Below are 22,198 nucleotides of genomic sequence, written 5' to 3'. Positions count from 1 at the left end.
AGTGGAAGTCTTTAGAAGTGTTCTTCACAAATTTTATTTTTGACAATTTTCATCCCTCTATTTATGGCAGATACCAATTCAAAACTAATTTTGAAATATTCCAAGAATATCATAGGTAGCCCTCTCCAACAGAACTTTCTGTGATGATGAAAATGTTCCATATCTGGGCTGTCCAATACAGTACCTACTAGCCACATGTGACTACTCAACACCTGAAATGTGCTAATACATCGGAAGAATTGGATTTTAAATTTTATTTAAGTTAAATGAATTTAAAATTAAATTTAAATAGCCACATGAGGCTAGCAGTTATGGAATCAAACAGCACAGCTTTAGGATATCATACTAACCAAAAGCACTACTGAGCGTAAATGTTTAAGCAACTGCACAGATGGGAGTTGTGAAAATAAATGATTTTGTGATTGCTAAATCACAACTAAAATAATTTCTAATGTTAAACATCTAAATATTAATTCTTACAGAATCTTATTTTTATCATATTAAATGTTTTGCACATCTTTTATTTTAGGACTTTTTATTATCAAAAAGAATACTGTTTGGTTATTATTAATAATAAAGTTATATACCTATATATACCACAATAAGCTTTCTGTGTGCTAAATGGAGGAACACAATGGACTATATATCAAGGTCTGTATCTCCCTCCTTCTTTTTAAATCAGTTAAGCCACTGACCAGGCTGTAAACATCTTTCAAAAATGACTAGAATAGGTTTAAGAGATAAGAAGGGGCATTTTCAAAAAGCACATGAAAAAATGCTCAACATCACTAATTATTAGAGAAATGCAAATCAAAACTACAATGAGGTATCACCTCACACCAGTCAGAATGGCCATCATCACAAAGTCTACAAATAACAAATGCTGGAGAGGGTGTGGAGAAAATGGAACCCTCTTACACTGTTGGTGGAAATGGAAGCTGATGCAGCCACTGTGGAAAACAGTATGGAGGTTCCTCGTAAAACTAAAAACAGAACTACCATATGACCCAGCAATCCCACTCCTGGGCATATATCTAGACAAAACCGTAATTCAAAAAGATATATGCGGGCTTCCCTGGTGGTGCAGTGGTTAAGAATCCGCCTGCCAATGCAGGGGACACGGGTTAGAGCCCTGGTCTGGGAAGATCCCACATGCAGCAGAGCAACTAAGCCCATGCGCCACAGCTACTGAGCCTGTGCTCTAGAGCCCGCAAGCCACAGCTACTGAGCTGGCGTGCCACAACTACTGAAGCCCGTGCCCCTAGAGCCTGTGCTCGGCAACAAGAGAAGCCACCGCAATGAGAAGCCCGCGCACCTCAATGAAGAGTAGCCCCCACTCGCCACAACTAGAGAAAGCCCGCGCACAGCAACAGAGACCCAACACAGCCAAAAATGAAAATAAATAAAATAAATAAATTTATTAAAAAAAATATGCACTCCTATGTTCATAGGATAGCAGCACTATTCACAATAGCCAAGACATGGAAACAACCTAAATGTCCACCAACAGATGAATGGATAAAGAAGATGTGGTACATATATACAATGGAATACTACACAGTGCTATAAAAAAGAAGAAAATAATGCCATTTGCAGCAACATGGATGCAACTAGAGATTATCATACTAAGTGAAGTCAGAAGGAGAAAGACAAACACCATATGATATCACTTATATGTGGAATCTAAAATATGACACAAATGAACCTATCTATGAAACAGAAACACAGATACAGAGGACAGACTGGTGGTTGCCAAGGGGAAGGAGGTTGAAGGAAAAATGGAGTGGGAGGTTGGTGTTAGCAGATGTAAGCTTTTATATACAGAATGGATGAACAAGGTCCTACCGTACAGCACAGAGAACTATATTCAATATCCTATGGTAAACCATAATGAAAAAGAATATTAAAATGAAGTGTGTGTGTGTGTGTGTGTGTGTGTGTATATATATATATATATATATATGGCTGAATCACTTTGCTGTGCAGCAGAAATTAACACAACATTGTAAATCAACTATACTTCAATAAAAAAAATATTGAAAAATAAAATCTATAAAACAATAAATACTGGAGAGGGTATGGAGAAAAGGGAACCCTCCTGCACTGTTGGTGGGAATGTAAATTGGTATAGCCACTATGGAGAACAGTATGGAGGTTCCTTAAAAAACTAAAAATAGAACTACCATATGACCCAGCAATCCCACTCCTGGGCATATACCCTGAGAAAGCCATAATTCAAAAAGAGACATGTACCACAATGTTCATTGCAGCTCTATTTACAATAACCAGGACATGGAAGCAACCTAAGTGTCCATTGACAGATGAATGGATAAAGAAGATGTGGCATATATATACAATGGAATATTACTCAGCCATAAAAAGAAACGAAATTGAGTTATTTGTAGTGAGGTGGATGGACCTAGAGTCTGTCATACAGAGTGAAGTAAGTCAGAAAGAGAAAAACAAATACCGTATGCTAACACATATATATGGAATCTAAAAAAAACAAAAAAAACGGTTATGAAGAACCTAGGAGCAGGACAGGAATAATGACGCAGATGTAGAGAATGGACTTGAGGACATGGGGAGGGGGACAGGTAAGCTGGGACGAAGTCAGAGAGTGGCATGGACATATATACACTACCAAATGTAAAATAGCTAGTGGGAAGCAGCCGCATAGCACAGGGAGATAAGTTCAGTGCTTTGTGACCACCTAGAGGGGTGAAATAGGGAGGGTGGGAGGGAGACGCAAGAGGGAGGAGATATGGGGATATATGTATATGTATAGCTAATTCACTTTGTTATAAAGCAGAAACTAACACAGCATTGTAAAGCAATTACACTCCAATAAAGATGTTTAAAAAAAAAAGTGTGTGTGTGTATATATATATATACACACACACACACACACACACATATATACATATATACCTATATATACACACAAACATATATATATATATATATGGGTGAACCACTTTGCTGTGCAGCAGAAATTAACACAACATTGTAAATCAACTATACTTCAATAAAAAATATATTGAGGGCTTCCCTGGTGGCGCAGTGGTTGAGAATCTGCCTGACAATGCAGGGGACACGGGTTCAAGCCCTGGTCTGGGAAGATCCCACATGCCGCGGAGCAACTGGGCCCGGGAGCCACAACTACTGAGCCTGCGTGTCTGGAGCCTGTGCTCCGCAACAAGAGAGGCCACGATAGTGAGAGGCCCACACACCGCGATGAAGAGTGGCCCCCGCTTGCCGTAACTAGAGAAAGCCCTCCCACAGAAATGAAGACTCAACACAGCCAAAAATAAATTAATTAATTAATTTTAAAAAAATAAAAATTAAAAAAAAAAGGAAGCCAGGGGACTTCCTTAAAAATATATATATATATTGAAAAATAAAATCTATAAACAATAAATGCTGGAGAGGGTATGGAGAAAAGGGAACCCTCCTGCACTGTTGGTGGGAATGTAAATTGGTACAACCACTATGGAGAACAGTATGGAGGTTCCTTAAAAAACTAAAAATAGAGCTACCATATGACCCAGCAATCCCACTCCTGGGCATATATCCAGAGAAAACCATAATTCAAAAAGATACATGGACCCCAATGTTCACTGCAGCACTATTTACAATAGCCAGGACATGGAAGCAACCTAAATGTCCATCGACAGATGAATGGATAAAGAAGATGTGGCACATATATACAATGGAATATTACTCAGCCATAAAAGGGAACGAAATTGAGTTACTTGTAATGAGGTGGATGGACCTAGAGTCTGTCATACAGAGTGAAGTAAGTCAGAAGAAGAAAAACAAATACTGTATGCTAACGCATGTATATGGAATTAAAAAAAACAGTACTGATGAACCTAGTGGCAGGGCAGGAATAAAGACGCAAACATAGAGAACGGACTTGAGGACACGGGAGGGAAGAGGAAGCTGGGACGAAGTGAGAGAGTAGCACTGACATATATACACTATTAAATGTAAAATGGATGGCTAGTGGGAAGCTGCTGCAGAGCACAGGGAGATCAGCTCAATGCTTTGTGACAACCTAGAGGAGTGGGATAGGGAGGGTAGGAGGGAGGCTCAACAAGGAGGGGATATGGGGATATATGTATATATATATATTCATATAGCTGATTCACTTTGTTGTACAGCAGAAACTAACACAACATAGTAAAGCAATTATATTCCAATAAAGATGTAAAAAAAAAAAAGTAAGGAAATTAATAATTGTTGGACTTTAGTTAACATATAACAAGTGTACCATATTAAGTAAGATAGGAACTCTGTACTATCTCCTTAGTTTTTTCTGTAATATGAAACTGCTATAAATTCTATCAATAAAAAAGTAAAAAAAACCTAAAAATAGAACTACCATATGATACAGCAATCCCACTCCTGGGCATGTATCTGGAGAAAACCATAATTCGAAAAGATACATGCACCCCAATGTTTACTGCAGCACTATTCACAATAGCCAAGACATGGAAACAACTAAATGTCCATCAACAGAGGAATGGATAAAGAAGATGTGGTACATATATACAATGGAATATTACTCAGCCATAAAAAAGAATGAAATAATGCCATTTGCAGCAACATGGATGGACCTAGAGATTATCATACTAAATGAAGGAAGTCAGAAGGCGAAAGACAAATACCATATGATATCGCTCATACGTGAAATCTAAAACATAATACAAATGAATGTATATACAAAACAGAAACTGACTCACAGACTTCAAAAACAAACTTATGGTTACCAAAGGGAAATGGTTGGGGGGAGGGATAAATTAGGAGGTTTGGGATTAACATATACACACTAACATATACACTCTATATTTTACTATATGTGAAATAGGGATAAATAGATAATCAACAAGGATGTACTGTATAGCACAGGGAACTCTACCCAATATTCTGTAATAACCTATATGGGAAAAGAATCTGAAAAAGAATGGATATATGTATAACTGAGTCACTTTGCTGTATATCTGAAACTAACACAACTTTGTAAATCAACTATACTCCAATATAAAAGTAAATTAAATAAAAAAAGAGATAAGAAGGGGCATTTTATAAAGAGATTATGGGGACATAAACCTACCATGACCATTTTCCTTTGTTCATACAGCTTCTGTAATTGGTAGGATTTTTCCTCTGCTTTGATGTAACCTTTTTTCACATCATCAACAGCCTGTCACCAAAACAAGGCAGGGAAGAAAGAAATGTAAAAATTAGTATCAAGCACATTCTTGATAAAAATAAAGAGACACAGATTCATTTTCACAATAACTCTTATCCATCTGGTTATCACCAGTGAACTCTGCCACATGGGTATATTTACTGGAATAAGTAGCATTTAATGAGCGTCTGGTATGTGCTCAAGGATTGTTCTAGGCACGTGAGGGATCTGGTTTCTCCTGTTAAGAGAATTAAATTCTGGTTAATGTGTACATGAGAAAGAATTACAGAACACTGCAGGATAGTATACAATACTGTATTAAAGACAACAGTGAAGTAGCAAAAAATGTGTGGCATAAATAGTAAGTGATACACGCAGCCAGAACAGGAGAGCTTATTGCTAACCGTAGTTATCAAGGAAGTCTCGGTTGGACCCCAAAGGAGAGGCTGAACAGAAGAAACTACAAGCTAAAGTCAGGAAACGGGAATGGGTTTGACCTTAAATACATTCAGGAGACAGACCTGCCTGATCTGAATAAAGGGTACATGTTAGGGAACAATGAAAAATATTCTGAATCGGTAGGTTAATAGGGTATGAAGGATCCTAAAGAGCAGGCACAGGAATTTAGACTTAGGGAGAGTAGAGAGCTAAAATAAATAATAAAAAAATCGTTGTTGTTATTGCTGTTTTTTAAGAAAGATTGATCTGTATATGACTGCCCAAATGATTTAAGCCAAGGAGAGAATGAAACAAGGGAGATCAACGATGTTGTGGTACTTTAAGCATGAAATGAAACAAGACCTTAATCTAGGGTGGTAACAACTGGAAGAGAGGAAGTGATAAATCTGAGACCATGAACTGAAAAACTTTCAGAGAGGACTTGATACAGGCATGAAGGTACCCAGATATAATATTCTAATATGCTAATTCTAAACTATTCCTGGTTCAGCCATATGAAACATACATCCCCTTTCCAACCTTACTCTACTCCTCCTCCACTCCAAGAAAACCTTAAAAAATCTAATGGAAGGGAAAACTGATCTTTGGGAGGAAAAAAAGAAAAAGAACAAATAGAACCATTTGTCCAGGGTATTCAGGATCTAACCTCAGTGAGTTACTGAAAGGACAACTCTATACAGACACCAGGCAGGGGCCCACTTGAATCTTTATCAGAAAACTGCTGATTTCCTTAAGGTAGAAATCATTCCCCATAGTCTTTTAAGGGAAAATATTTGCATAACAGAATGAATTCAGGACTGAAGTTAAGAGACTAGTTCAAATTCTAGCTGTCACCTACCAATATGCACTTGAGTAAGTCACTTAAACCCTCTCAGTCTGTAAAACAGGAATAACACTCAACTTGTAGGTGGACAACAAAATGAGATAAAAGATGTTAATAGTTTTGTAAAGTATATATAAATATATATAAATAGTTACTATTACTATCATTTATATTAGCATCATTTAGCGGTTAAATTCCTCTAAGAACCACACAAGGATATTAATATCCTGCCTGGACTGTCTAATGGAAAGATTATGCAGTGTCTCCCCAGTCCTAGCCGTATAAGCGAGGATTCACTTAGAGAGGATTATATTCACAGAGGCGATGCTCAATAAGAACTGCCACCAATGTCCTGAAGAACCTGAACATTGTGTTGTTTATCACCAAAAGACTCAGCTGCTCCAGGTCAAATTTAAACCAGTTACTGAAAAGCTGGGAGAGAAGTAAAGAGGGAAAACAAACAAATAAATACTGGTTTATCTATTCAGTTTCCCCAATACCTATAACTGTGTCTGACTAGTAATAGCACTTAAATATTTTTTTATAAGCTTTTTTTTTAAAATTAATTAATTAATTTTTGACTGTGTTGGGTCTTCGTTTCTGTGCGAGGGCTTTCTCTAGTTGTGGCAAGCGGGGGCCACTCTTCATCGCGGTGCGTGGGCCTCTCACTATCACGGCCTCTCTTGTTGCGGAGCACAGGCTCCAGACACGCAGGCTCAGTAGTTGTGGCTCACGGGCCTAGTTGCTCCGCGGCATGTGGGATCTTCCCAGACCAGGGCTCGAACCCGTGTCCCCTGCATTAGCAGGCAGATTCTCAACCACTGCGCCACCAGGGAAGCCCAGCACTTAAATATTGATGAACGTTTCCCCAGGGCAGAGGTGGGTCATCTACCCAGAGTGAACACCTACTCCAGCAGCTCTAAGTGACCTATTTTCACATAGGGCAGTAAAAATGTTCTCTCCTCACTCATTTCTAATCAAGATTATACTGCTTGACTAGCCCTGAGTGAAAAACATAAATATTACCACACTAGATTCCTTTTTCCCTTAATTAAATTTTTTTTATTAAAATAAAAGACATACATAATTTTTTTAATGTGTATTACTAAGAGGTGCCTAATAAAAATAAGTCTCCTGATCCCACAGCCTCATTACACAGATACTTTAAAGCACTGTAAACAGTTTTTTGTGATATTCCTTTCATAATTCTAAATGTCATGCTTATGCTGCTAATTCCTAACTTATCAATTTTAGACAATGTTGACTTGCTGTTAAAAATAATAAGTTTTGGGGACCTCCCTGGAGGTCCAGTGGTTGAGAATCCGCGCTTCCACTGCAGAGGGCATGGGTTCGATCCCTAGTCAGGGAACTAGGATCCCGCAGGCCACGCGGTGCGGCCAAAAAAATAGTAAGTTTTAGCTTTCTTATACCACTCCTACACTCTCACTTCTTCTTCCTTCAACACCCATAAAAATTAAATCAATAATCAGTATTGATTACTGTAATCTATACATTATTGTAAGCATGTAAACATTGTTCACAACTAAATCATGTACTGTACCAGGGCTTCCTCTCTTGTACATTTTTTTTTTCCTCTTAGGTTATCTGCCTCATGTTTGTTTGTAACCTTCCACATGTCTCTCACCAATTCTTCCACGATAACCAAACACCAAAGTCATGTTGATTCGTTCAAACATTCATTTTCTAAAAACTGTTGACTGTTCTCATGTGCTGTGTCTCATCCTGTTCTCTTTGCAGGTTTACGCCTCTTAAAATCCATTAATGTTATTTTAGTGAGCTTTCAGGAAGAAGTAAGTTTAAAAGTATGTTTAGTCTGCCAGGCTTAGCCAGAAATTAAATATATCCTACTATGGATTTTGACCTTATCAATTTTTTAAGGAAAAGGCACATTACTATCATTATTATCCAGTATTTCATCAATTCTAAGGTGCACATTTTTTCACGTTTTATTGTTCCTAAAATTGGGATGCATCTTATAATCAACGTGTGTTGTTTAACCGGTAGCTTTTTTCTCTTGGTAGTACATAAAATACTAGTGCATCTTACAACTGATGGCATCTTAGAATTGATGAGATGCATGAGATATTCCCACCATCAACATATGATACAAAAAAATAACTAAAATTAAGTGAGGGAAAAAATTTAGTATTATTTTCCAAAAGGCACAATTGTTTACCTAGTCAATCAAAAAAATCATTTGAGCTGTTGTGCACTGCTGGGAATGTAAAATGGTACAGCTGCTATGGAAAACAGTGTGGCGATTTCCTCAAAAAATTAAAAATAGAATTACCATATGATCCAGCAATCCCAATTCTTGGTATATTAAAAGCAGAAGTTTGAAGAGATATTTACATAACCATGTCCATGACAGCATTATTCATAACAGCCAAGAGGTGGAAGCAACCTAAATGTCCATCCACAGATGAATAAACAAAATGTGATATACATGTACAATGGAATATAATTATTCGGCCTTAATAAGGAAGGAAATCCTGTCATATGCTACAACATGAAAAAGCCTTAAGGACATTATGCTAAATGAAATAAGCAAGTCACAAAAAGACAAATAATGTATGATTCTACTTACATGAGATACCTAAAGTAGTCAAATTCACAGAGTGTAGAATGGTAGTTGCCAGAGGTAGAGGAGGGGGAAATGAGTTGTTTAATGGGTAGAGAGTTTTAGTTTTGCAAGATGAAAAATTTCTGGAGATCCATTGCACAATAATGTGAATATATTTAACACTACTGTACATTTTAAAATGGTTAAGAGGGTAAAAAAAAAAAACTTATTAAATTACAAATTTTAAATATGTACAGTTTATTGTATGTCAATTATACCTCAATAAAGCTGTTTAAAAAATTGTTTGAAGAAACAGAAGAGTTCAGAAAAGTTGTTGCATATGAGATACTGCTACAAAAATAACAGCTTTTCTTTCTATATACCTAAATATTTTATTTTTGCTTTACAGTTTTATAATTCAAAAAGTAATTTCACAAGCTCTGCTTTGTTTAAATTTTGATACTGATTAAAAAAATGTGAGGTACTACTATTACCCTTTAATAGATCAGAAAACAGATCTCAGCAAAGCTATGTTAAGGATTTACCCAATGGAGAGCTTGTACTTGAACCGGATATTCTGACTCCCGGTAAATAATTATTCCGTTCCAACAATACAAAGAAAAAATATATCATTCATAATTGTAATAAAAATATAAAATACTTGGGAATAATTTAAAGGGGCATATGTGAAACATAAAACAACAGAACTTTATTTGGGGAAACAAAAGATGAGATGAATAAAACAGAAACATTAAACATTTAGTTGGGAATACCACATTTAATAAAAATGGTGACTCTTCTTCAGTTAAACTATAAATTTAACAAAAACCCAATTAGAATTGTAACGGATACTTTATAAAGTGTTATGAAATGGGTTAATTATTTTCAAAATAATCTTAAAACAAAATGTTTAAAAGAAAGTAAAAAGTAAGGATAGTATTCTCTATATGGCTCTGCTAAATTCATTATTTACAGTCATAGCAGTATAAACACTGAATATTAATCTAACAAATATTGTAATTTGACTATAGTGAGAAGATGGGACAGATGAAAAGGTACGAATATGTAGTGCAGTGGGGGAGGAAATGGAGCTAAAGTCTCATCTTCTATAGCAGGTAATTAAGCAATATTGCTTGAATCGGAAACAACAAGTAGGAGTAATATAATTAAGTTATAATAGAGGTATGGAAGTAAACATAAAATGAAATAGATATCCCATGTTCTTGGATTCGAAGAATTAATATTGTTAAAAAGGCCATACTACCCAAAGCTATCCACAGATTTAATGTGATCCCTATCAAATTACCCATGACATTTTTCACAGAACTAGAATAAATAATCCTAAAATTTATATGGAACCATAAAAGACCCAGAATTGCCAAAGCAATCTAAAAGGAAAAAGGGCAAAGCTGGAGGCATAATCTTCCCAGACTTTGGACAATACTACAAAGCTACAGTAATCAAAACAGTGTGGTACTGGCACAAAAACAGATATATGGATCAATGGAACAGAATAGAGAGCCCAGAAATAAACCCACACATCTATGGTCACTGGTCACTTAATCTTTGAAAAGGAGGCAAGAATATACAGTGGAGAAAAGACAGTCTCTTTAGCAAGTGGTATTGGGATAGCTGGACAGCCATGTGCAAATCAATGAAGTTAGAACACTCCCTTACGCCATGCACAAAAATAAACTCAAAATGGCTTAAAGACTTAAATATAAGACATGACACCATAAAACTCCTAGAAGAGAACATAGTCAAAACATTCTCAGACATAAATTGTAGCAATGTGCTCTTAGGTCAGTCTCCCCAGGGCAATAGAAATAAAAGCAAAAATAAACAAATGGGAGCTAATCAAACTTTTAAGCTTTTGCACAGCAAAGGAAGCCATAAACAAAACAAAAAGACAACCTACATACTGGGAGAAAATATCTGCAAACCATGCTACTGACAAGGGCTTAATTTCCAAAATATACAAACAGCTCATACAACTCAATAACAAAAAAATAAACAACCCAATCAAAAAATGGGCAGAAGACCTAAACAGCCATTTCTCCAAAGAAGACATACAGATGGCCAATAGGCAAATGGAAAGATGCTCAACATCGCTAATTATTAGAGAAATGCAAATCAAAACTCAATAAGATACCACTTAACACCAATCAGAATGGCCATTGTTAAAAAAATCTACAAATAACAAATGCTGGAGAGGGTGTGGAGAAAAGGGAACCCTCCTATACCTGTTTGTGGGAATGTAAGTTGGGGTAGCCACTATGGAAAACAGTATGGAGGTTCCTCAGAAAACTAAAAATAGAATTACCATATGACCCAGCAATCCCACTCTCGGGCATACAACTGCAGAAAACTCTAATTTGAAAAGATACATGCACCCCAATGTCCATAGCAGCACTATTTACAATAGCCAAGTCATGGAAGCAACCTAAATGTCCGTGGACAGATGAATGGATAAAGAAGATGTGGTATGTGTGTGTGTATTCACACACTCGCATGCGCACACACACCCACGTATATATAATGGAATATTACTCAACCATAAAAAAGAATGAAACAATGCCACTTGCAGCAACATGGATGGAGCTAGAGATTATCATACTAAGTGAAGTCAGAGAAAGACAAATATCATATGATATCATTTATATGTGGAATCTAAAATATAACACAAATGAACTTCTTTACAAAACAGAAACAGACTCACAGACATAAAAAACAAACTTCATGGTTACCAAAGGGGAAACGGGCTGGGGGAGGGATAAATTAAGAGTTTAGGATTAGCAGATACACACTACTATATATAAAATAGATAATCAACAAGGACCTACTATGTAGCACAGGGAACTATATTCAATATCTTGTAATAAACCGTAATGGAAAAGACTATGAAAAAGAATATATATGTATAACTGAATCACTCTGCTCTACACCAGAAACTAACACAACATTGTAAATAAACTATACTTCAATAACATTTTTTAAAAAGATGAAATAAAACAAACAACAAAAAACAAGCTAAAAGAGGTGAAAGTGGTTGCCTATGAGAGGAAAAGAAGTGGGAATAACTAATATTTTTCATAATAACCTGTGTAGAACCATTTGATACTTTAAGCTCTATGTATGTATAATTTTGATGAAAAATTTTTTGAAAAAGAACATAGCCCCATAATGTTCATTTGTTATTGTTTTAAAAAATAATAATAAATACATTTTGAACTCCAGGATATCCCCTTCTTAAACTTTTTTTTTTTTAATGGCTTTATTTATTTATTTATTTATTTTTGGCTGTGTTGGTTCTTCATTGCTGTGCACGGGCTTTCTCTAGTTGCAGTGAGTGGGGGCTACTCTTCATTGTGGTGTGAGGGCTTCTCATCACGATGGCTTCTCTTGTTGCGGAGCACAGGCTCTAGGCGTGTGGACTTCAGTAGTTGTGGCATGCAGGTTCAGTAGTTGTGGCTTGTGGGCTCTAGAGTGCAGGCTCAGTAGTTGTGGCGCACAGGCTTAGCTGCTCCGCAGCATGTGGGATCATCCTGGACCAGGGCTCGGACCCGTGTCCCCCGCACTGGCAGGTGGATTCTTAACCACTGCACCACCTGGGAAGTCCCCCCACTTCTTAAACTTATCTTTTGTCAAAATGGGATAGAACATTTTACAAATTTAACTAAGATCCAGGAGGCAAAACAGCTTTCTCAAGGATTCACACTGGATTGGCAAATGACCACTACATATGAACAGAAAAAGAAATCAGGCCTTTCCAGGGAGATCAATTCACCCACCTGATGAAAGAAGTAGGTAACAGCAAGGTCATTGTCATTTAAGAGGATTTCTTCTTCTGTCGTAAAAAGCCACTTTCGAATGGTCAGGCAGGTGCCTGGCACAGCTGATGTGTAATTCTGGACGTAGAGTTTATGAGGAAATTCATTAGGTGCCAGCTTACGTACTAAAGAGAAGACAAAGCAAAGAAAGCTAGAGTGAGAAGATATACAAGGCATCTCCCTAGTATGAACTGTGTAAAGCAGACAAGAATGGAGGTTATCATTAACCAGCACATCAGCTTAGTTCCATCCAGGAGCTCTGCCTTGGGACCACAAAATATCAATTTGTCTAACCAAATCTACGCCTTCTAATATGACTGGCCAACTGAGCCTCAAGCTAACTGAAATCTATCACCTGAGTGAAACACCTTTCAATTAACATGCTGACTTTGCAGACAGCACCTACTCCAAAGTCAGTTAAAATATCTGATCCATAATTGAGTTAAGTTACAGCAATGTCCACTGAACATCTTTAAAGCAAGCCTCCCCTCTTACCCAGCTATGGTGCATTCAGAGTCTCTCATGTGGCAGTTCTCAATGAACAGCTTTTATTGTTAGGAGCTGAAAGGCTCTCCACATCCCCCCACAAGTCTAAGACATTCACCAAAGTGAAAAGTGACTTCTGGGTAGCCTTACTTCCTCTTCCTAACAATGCTCAAGCAGGATAAAACACTACCACTTTTAATTTCTATATTGTTTTTCTTTAAAAAGGTAGAGTTTTCTTCTCTTGATGTTTACTTGGCTTTATAACAGAGCAAAAGACAGATTTAATATTTCCCATTTTTTGTTAACTAAAGCTTAGAGAAGAAGGTAAGATTAGAATCCAAGTGTCCTGGGTCCTTAGCAATCCTTTGTAATATTTATATCTGCCTAGTTAGACTGTAGAGAGTTGGGAAGAAAATAAACAATTGGGAGATAGCTGCTTTAGCGGGATTCAAAGTTGTTCTACCTTGACCTGGGATGGCAAGGCGACTCAAATCTACCAAACTCTCTCCCTTTCCGGGATGAGGAAGTTCTGATCAGTCAATATTATCTGTTGTTTCTGGCCTTAGCCCTGTACATATATGATGTGGAAAAGACCCATAAACCGTAGAAAATTTGTCATTTAAAGCAAGCCTTCCAACTTCCTCCCCTTTGTGGTCTCAGTGCAACCATCCCTAGCTTTTATAAAAGAATAAATAAGAGAAAATCTCTGTCACCGTGCAATAAAACTTCCTAGGAAGAGGATATCTGTTTATGCAAACTTAAACACTGGGTTGGCCAAAAAGTTCGTTCGGTCTTTTCCATAAAATGGCTCCAGTAGCGCTTAGTTGTCTTTAACTTCATTCGAAACAGATTGTATTGTGACAGCTATCATATCAGCATGCATTTAAAAAAACTTATCAAAATTGGGTGAATTTTTGTGTAGCCATTTTAATATTGAAGATGAAAGAAAAAAGCAACAATTTCGGCATATTATGCTTTATTATTTCAAGAAAGGTAAAAACGCAACTGAAACGCAAAAATAGACTTGTGCCATGTATGGAGAAGGTGCTGTGACTGATCAAACGTGTCAAAAGTGGTTTGCTGGACTTCTCTGGTAGAGCGGTGGTTAAGAATCCGCCTGCCAATGCAGGGAACACGGGTTCGAGCCCTGGTCCAGGAAGATCCCACATACCACGGAGTAACTGAGCCCATGCACCACAACTACTGAGCCTGCACTCTAGAGCCCGAGAGCCACAAGTACTGAGCCCGCCTGCCTAGAGCTCGTGCTCTGCAACGAGAAGCCACCGCAATGAGAAGCCTGCGCACTGCAACGAAGAGTAGCCCCTGCTCGCCACAACTAGAGAAGGGCCCCGCACAGCAAGGAAGTACCAACACAGCCAAAGAAAGCAATCAATCAATCAATCAATTAAAAAAAAAAAAAAGTGGTTTGCAAACCACTTTCTTTCGTGCTGGAGATTTCTCGCTAGATGATGTTCCATGGTCGGGTAGACGAGTTGAAGTTGATAGAAATCAAATAGAGACGTCAACTGAAAACCGTCAATGTTATACCATGTGGGAGATAGCTGACATACTCAAAATATCCAAATCAAGTGTTGAAAATTATTTGCACCAGCCTGGTTATGTTAATCGCTTTGATGTTTGGGTTCCACATAAGTTAAGCGAAAGAAACCTTCTTGACTGTACTTCCACGTGCGATCCTCTACTTAAACATAACAAAAACGTTCCGTTTTTAAAACAAATTGTAGTAGGTGATGAAAAGTGGATACTGTACAATAATGTGGAACAGAAGAGATCATGGGGCAAGCGAAATGAACCACCACCAGCCACACCAAAGGCTGGTCTTCATCCAAAGAAGGTGATGTTGTGTATAAGGTGGGATTGGAAGGGAGTCCTCTAACATGAGCTCCTTCCAGAAAACGAAACAATTAATTCCAACAAGTACTGCTCCCAATTAGACCAACTAAAAGCAGCACTCGACGAAAAGCGACCAGAATTAGTCAACAGAAAACGCATAATCTTCCATCAGGATAATGCAAGACCACATGTTTCTTTGATGACCAGGCAAAACTGTTACAGCTTGGCTGGGGAGTTGTGATTCATCTGCCGTATTCATCAGACATTGCACCTTCGGATTTCCATTTATTTTGGTCTTTACAAAATTCTCTTAATGGAAAAAATTTCAATTCCCTGGAAGCCTGTAAAAGGCACCTGGAACAGTTCTTTGCTCAAAAAGATAAAAAGTTTTGGGAAGATGGAATTATGAAGTTGCCTGAAAAATAGCAGAAGGTGGGACTTCCTCTGGTGGTCCAGTAGTTACGAATTCACCTTCCAATGCAGGGGACGCGGATTCGATCCCTGGTCGGGGAACTAAGATCCCACATGCCGTAGGGCAACTAAGCCCATGTGCCACAACTACTGAGCCTGCGCGCTCTGGAGACCAAGCCCCACAACTAGAGGGAAGCCCACGTGCCACAACAAAAGATCCCGCATACCACAATGAAGATCCTGCGTGCTCAACTAAGACCCGACGCAGCCAAATAAATAATAAATTTAAAAAAAAAAAGAATATAAACTCTACTGGAGCAAAGAATTTTAAAAAATGGCATAAGGTAGTGGAACAAAACGGTGAATATGTTGTTCAATAAAGTTCTTGGTGAAAATGAAAAATGTGTGTTTTATTTTTACTTAAAAACCAAAGGAACTTTTTGGCCAACCAGTACATGCATTAAAGCAAAGGCTTGGGACTTCCCTGGTGGCGCAGTGGTTAAGAATCCGCCTGCCAATGCAGGGGACACAAGTTCGATCCCTGGTCCAGAAAGATCCCACATGCTGCAGAGCAACTAAGCCCCTGCACCACAACTACTGAGCCTGCGCTCTGGAGCCCGCGAGCCACGACTACTGAAGCCCGTGCGCCTAGAGCCCGTGCTCCGCAACAAAAGAAGCCACTGCAATGAGAAGCCCATGAACTGCAACAAAGAGTAGCCCCCACTCGCCGCAACTAGAGAAAGCCCACGCGCAGCAACGAAGACCCAATGCAGCCAAAAATAAAGAAAGAAATAAATAAATAAATTTTTTTTTAAAAAGCAAAGGCTTTTAATCAACATATTTCTTTCTAACTCCTGAAAACAAAAAGCTATTCTTAAAAATCTACAAAAACCATAAAGTACACTAAAACAAGCTGTGGCTAAGTAGAAAATCCCCTCTTTTTAAGGCTGTTTCATTGGAATATATTAATTTTGAACTCTGATTTTTAAAAATCTCATGAAAGTATCTGCTTCAGTGCTGGGTGTAAGTAACTGATACTGACAAAAGAGGAAAAAGGGGTGATCAGGTATCTAGACTTAGTGGGATTATGCTTAATGGGATTTGTCCTCTCTGCTTGTTAGAAACAGCCCCAATTAGTGGGATTGCCCCTTGTCTTCAAGATCTTCTTCTCCAGGCAAACAGTTTCAATCTGACAGCTTTTGGGAGCTTCAGTTTCTTAGTATTAGGATAAAATATCCTCAAACAAAACTTAATATTAGTCACTGGCACTTACCAAAGAAATGATTGATCACTTCAAATAAGGCAAAGTAATTCACTGTTGTACTGTCCATGCCAACCTTTGCTGCAATAGCCTAAAGTGTAAACAGGATAGATTAGTTTCAGGAAAACAAAATCAGACAGTGCTGTGGGCAAAGACAGGTATATGCATGAGGAGTGGGGAGAAGAGAAGGGTTTTGCCATCTTGGTTTCATATAAACTAAATTCATGGTCCATAGCTACTCTTTTTTGTATGTATGCATACATATGCATGAAATAACAGAGAAAAATACCTGTATTTGATCCAAACAGCTATGATCTCTAAATATTGAGTTTCTCCCCTCCAATTAAAGCTGATAACAGTCTCTCCTTAAATATCAGCTTTGCTCTCTGAAATAGGACTTCATATCATGAGGATCTTTTTGAGTAGCACTTACCAAAAATGTGCTACATAAGGACAGATTTTAAGAAGAAAATAAATTCTTAAATATCTAGTCTCACACATTCAGCCTACATTTAATATAGGCTGTTAACATACAAGATCTATATCTTTGGTTCTTGAGCTTAAAACATTGTTTATCAATTTTGCTCATACTTCACAAATTATTCTTGTTTACTTTTCAGGTGATCCATGTCTCATGCTGGGGACCTCCGTATCCTAAGAATTATCATCATCCTTATCCACGTGAAAATAGCAAAATGTTGGGACAACAGAGACATTTTAAACAAGTATCAGTCCTTCTCTCTAGGAACTCAGGCCCCAACATGATAAATAAACAGAAATTGAAAGACTCCACATGCAAATAAAGGAGAATTGAAATTACATACAAATAACAACAAGAAAACACAAAGCAAAAAACACAAACTAGTAGTACCAAAATTCCTTTTCAAGATCAATCCCAAAATGTATAAATAAGGTGTTAATTAAACAAGAGAAAATTATTGAGTATTAGTGTCTCAGTAAACCAAATATGATCATATCCTTCTTCCCGTATCTACTCACATATCAGACCTAGGTTCATCCCTGATGTGAGGCAGAAACTGGAGACTGTAAGTGTTCTAAGCTACCATTCTATACTGCACTAGATAGAAACTGAAATCTTCTCAAGGTTTGGAAAATGGCTTATAGCTAGAAGTCTCTGTAACAGGGTGAGGAGAGAAGTGAAAAAAAAAATTAGGCCTTGCTAGAGAAGTATTGAAAATGAAACAAAATATCAATAAGCTATACAAAATTAATGTTTTCCTTGCAATCAATCCACCATTTTATAATTTCTGAAATACCTCAGATCCTGTACATATCCTTTGCCATGGTATACAGTAAATATTTGGGGGGTAAATTTTTTGTTTGCCACAAAGGAGAAATAAGTACTAATATCCAGAAACCCACTAGTCTCCCTGAAAATCTTGATCAAATCAGGATTAAAGACCAATGAAAAGGCCTAAAAGAAACAATTATACCCAGCACCTGGATCATGATCTTTAAATACCATTCCTCACTGAAAGGAAAGACTCCTTGGGGAAATGACTGATTCAAGATCTAGTGTAGGAAATACACAAAGATGAGCCCAGAGCATCTTGTTGTACCAAAAAGCAAGGATGCTATCATAAACAAATGGGTTGCACCAAAAAAATACAGGAGCAGACGTGAAGGAGCTTCCACTGACCAAAGACAGAACAATGTGAGCACCAAAAAGAATATATGTTCTTGATTAATCATACTGAGTATCTAAAAACCCACATGATACTAAAAAAATAATTATCTCATTGGACATCACTGGAATCATCTAGGGCACTGATCCTTTACGCCAAAAATTGGCAATAAAAGGGAAGAATTAAATATTTATCCCCCTTTTCCTATAAACTGTATTTCAGGATACTAAATAGCCTTAGTTGATAAGGGAAAGTTCTTTACAGAAGAATTCTAGTTAATAAATGTGAAGAAATGAGAAAATTGGAAAATCAGCATTTTGCAACCCTTAATGAAATCACTGGTTAAGACAGTAATCATCAGTGATACACTTATTGGATAAAAGATCAGTGAAGAACTTAACAATGGAGACATCAGGTTATTACCACGTAAACCTACTGATTAATCACTAAAAGTGGATAACCAGATATTGTGTTCCTCCCATTGAGAAGCAATATGAAGTATATAGCACCGATTATGAAGTATTCTCATCAAAAAGCTGAACCTGAATCTAATCAAGCCTCTAGAGAAAAATTCCATTTATAGAAAATATAAGTAGACAGAAAGACATATTAAATGACACAAATAGACAAAAGAAGCAAACAAATAAATTCAGAATGTGGGACATTTCACAGGACACAGACCCAATTTCTGCAATAAAACAATAACATAGGGGAAAAAAGTTGGGGAAGGGAAGGGAAGAGAGACTGCCCTATATTAAAAGAAACATAAAAACCAAATGTTTTTTAAGGACATAAGGACCTTGTTTAGATCCAGATTATAACAAACCAACTGTTAAAAATCATTTTTAGACAATTGGGAAAACTTGACTATGGATTTATTATTAGTTAATACCATGGAAGTAGTTAATTTTTTAGGTTTGATAATGGCTTTGTGATTATGTAAGAGGAACATCCACATTTTTTAGAGATGTATACTGAAATATACACAGGTCAAAAAACATGGAATTTGCTTTAAAATATTTAAACAAAGGAAAAGGAAAAAAGGATATATAACACGAATGTGGCAAAATCTTGAGGATTATTAAATATGAATGATGAGTACATGGAGCTTCACTGTACTATTCTATTTTCACATACATTAGAAAGTCTTTTACAATTAAAAAGATGGGGTGCTAATCACAACCATTACAACCTGGGATATTTATTGTATCTTTCTTTCAAGGAGGACAAAGTACTTCCACGTTAATAATCATAACATCAACAGCAGCAGCTAACATTTAATAAATGTATTACATGCCAGATACTCCAAGCTCCTTGTATGTATTAACTCATTTAATCTATCTTTCTTAGTTTTAAACCAACCAATGTCAAGCCTACTTGTTCAAGTTTAATTTACCTGATATACTTGGTCTGTAGTACTGTTCTTTTTAACCCTGACTGTAACTGTTGTTCCATCTGGTAATGCTACTCTCAGCTCTACGTCAGACACACCATTGTAGTTCTGGGGAAAAGGCAGAAAAAGAATTAATTTTTTAAAAAAAACGAATTTATGACCCAGTATATCCTCATTCTCCTTGCAACATGCTAGCTAAACAACCTAAACTTGTGATAGAAAGAAAGTGAGTTCCAATGAAAAGGGGAAAAAAGACATAAGTCAATACATTGCAAGTCATAAAGCTGACTTTAGGCTGCAGCAGAAGTTAACCTTTAAGATGAACAGGGAGGAAAGAAATATGTTGAACCCAGTGTGTTCATATCTCAAAACAGAAAACTTGTGTGAATCAGTCTAGGTCAAACACAGATAAGATTTCTGGCTTACTTTCAAACATTCAGAACTCACAAATGAGAAAAGAAAACAACCAAAAGCAGTAGTTTCAACAAATATTCTCTGGTTTTAAATGGTTAGGCATGCTAGATTGGCTCAAGAGGTATCCTAAGTTCCATTCTGAACCCTGAAATAATCATGACACCTTTGAAAGGAAAAATTGATGAAACTCAGGAATCTGAGTTAGTCTGATGTCCAATTTTCTTCTAGCAAAGAGTAAACAATTCTTATCCTCCTTAATTCAAAAGAAGTCCTTCTCTCTTACTGCTTTTGAAAATTAACACATTCCTCTAACAAATTTGTGACCTTGTAATTTTTATTACAGAGAAACAACTATTTAGAAACAAGTCCATCGTCATTTACCACTTTAAAAAAACTACTATTCATTGCCTAAAACCATCCTAAGCATTACTTTGTTATAAAAGCCCTTGTCTGCAAGAAACTTATAATCTAGTTGGGGAAATAAAACATATACATATAAAATAATTAGTGGATGACACACTAGTTAATACGGCAGCATTACATAGTCATTCTTCTATTCAATTAATATTTATTAAGCACCTACAAAATGCTTGACATTGTGGTAAGGCACTGGGACTATAAAGATGATCAAGATTTAGCTCTTGTTCTGAAGATCTAATGTACAGCGTGGTGATCATAGTTAACAATACTATATTCCATATTTGAAATTTGCTAAGGGGGTAGATCTTAAGTGAAGAAAGGAAGGAAGGAAAGAAGAGAAAAGGGAGGAGGAAATGGTAATGAGGTGATGGATAGGTTAATTAACTTGATTATGGTGATCATTTCACAATGTATACAGATATCAAAACATCAAGTTGTACACCTTAATATATACAATTCTTATTTGACAACTATACTCAAAAAGCTGGAAAAAAAAAAAAGATTTAGCTCTTACCTACAGGTAGCTCATGATCTAGTAAAGTAAAATTATAAAGTGATCATCTGACTATATGTATAAAAAATTAGAGACTGAGATAGCAACAAGGTGATAATTAAGTGTACTGACTGCAGAAGTTCTTGGTGGAATGAAAAATCAATGACTTGAATATCAGGGAAGGCTTCAAAGAGAAGGTGGACCTAGCACTAGGTCTTGAAGGATAAGCAGGACACATAACAAAAGGAAGTCGAAATAACAGTCATTTAGAGAATTTATGGCAATTCAATCCATCATCGATATCTTTATTTTCCCCCACAAGGAGCCAAGAGGTAAATAGTCACTTTGGTGGGTATTCACCTACCTCATCTGATTCTGACAGGAATTCCTGCATGATGTCACTCTCACCAATGACTCGTATTGAGCACACTACAGAAAACAAAGACAGAATCTGGCATGAGGCCCTAAAATCAAGAATATAAAGTCAAAACATATCAAGGTTTAAGTATAAATCATCATTAGCAGGCAGTGCTGAGGTAGTATGCCATCCCTGACACATGATATTTTACGGCACAACAAACATTTATATAAATAGGAACCAGAACAGAGGAATAACAGGATGTACAAAGATGTAGCTTACTAAAAATATTAAAAATAGACAAAGGAAGTTACCTGTAAAAGAGAAATAAAAGTTCAGTAAATCTAACTTTGCTGTCTTGTGTTCACTATTAATAAGCTAGACAATAATAGAGCAAGGGTAAGGTCAATTAGGAATAAACACAAAATTAAAATACAAAGAAAAATATCTATTTGGCCTAGGAGCAGGCCAGTAAGAGAATCATAAGCATTTAAAGCCACTTTGGAAAAGATTGGGTAGGTAATCAAGTATTAAGCTGAGCACATCTTCTCATCTTCTCACCTCACTAA

General features: G+C 36.8%; 1 protein-coding gene across 3 annotated transcripts in view; it reads right to left on the bottom strand.

The window, feature by feature from the left end:
- The window catches only part of SNX27 (sorting nexin 27), an 89,581-nt gene that overhangs the window by 16,140 nt on the left and 51,243 nt on the right, over nucleotides 1-22,198 (bottom strand). For all 3 annotated transcript variants that reach the window (XM_068540798.1, XM_068540801.1, XM_068540799.1), the window contains exons 4-8: nucleotides 21,636-21,700; nucleotides 19,948-20,052; nucleotides 16,918-16,996; nucleotides 12,855-13,018; nucleotides 5,120-5,209 (exon numbers count right to left, since the gene is read on the bottom strand). In XM_068540798.1, the coding sequence (XP_068396899.1) occupies nucleotides 5,120-5,209; nucleotides 12,855-13,018; nucleotides 16,918-16,996; nucleotides 19,948-20,052; nucleotides 21,636-21,700 (503 nt within the window). The remainder of the gene's footprint in view (nucleotides 1-5,119; nucleotides 5,210-12,854; nucleotides 13,019-16,917; nucleotides 16,997-19,947; nucleotides 20,053-21,635; nucleotides 21,701-22,198) is intronic.

The sequence above is a fragment of the Eschrichtius robustus genome, chromosome 3 (assembly GCF_028021215.1).
Source record: "Eschrichtius robustus isolate mEscRob2 chromosome 3, mEscRob2.pri, whole genome shotgun sequence".
Classification (NCBI taxonomy): domain Eukaryota; kingdom Metazoa; phylum Chordata; class Mammalia; order Artiodactyla; family Eschrichtiidae; genus Eschrichtius; species Eschrichtius robustus.
The sequence above is the reverse complement of the archived record's forward strand: the minus strand, read 5'-3'. Positions and strand labels throughout refer to the sequence as shown.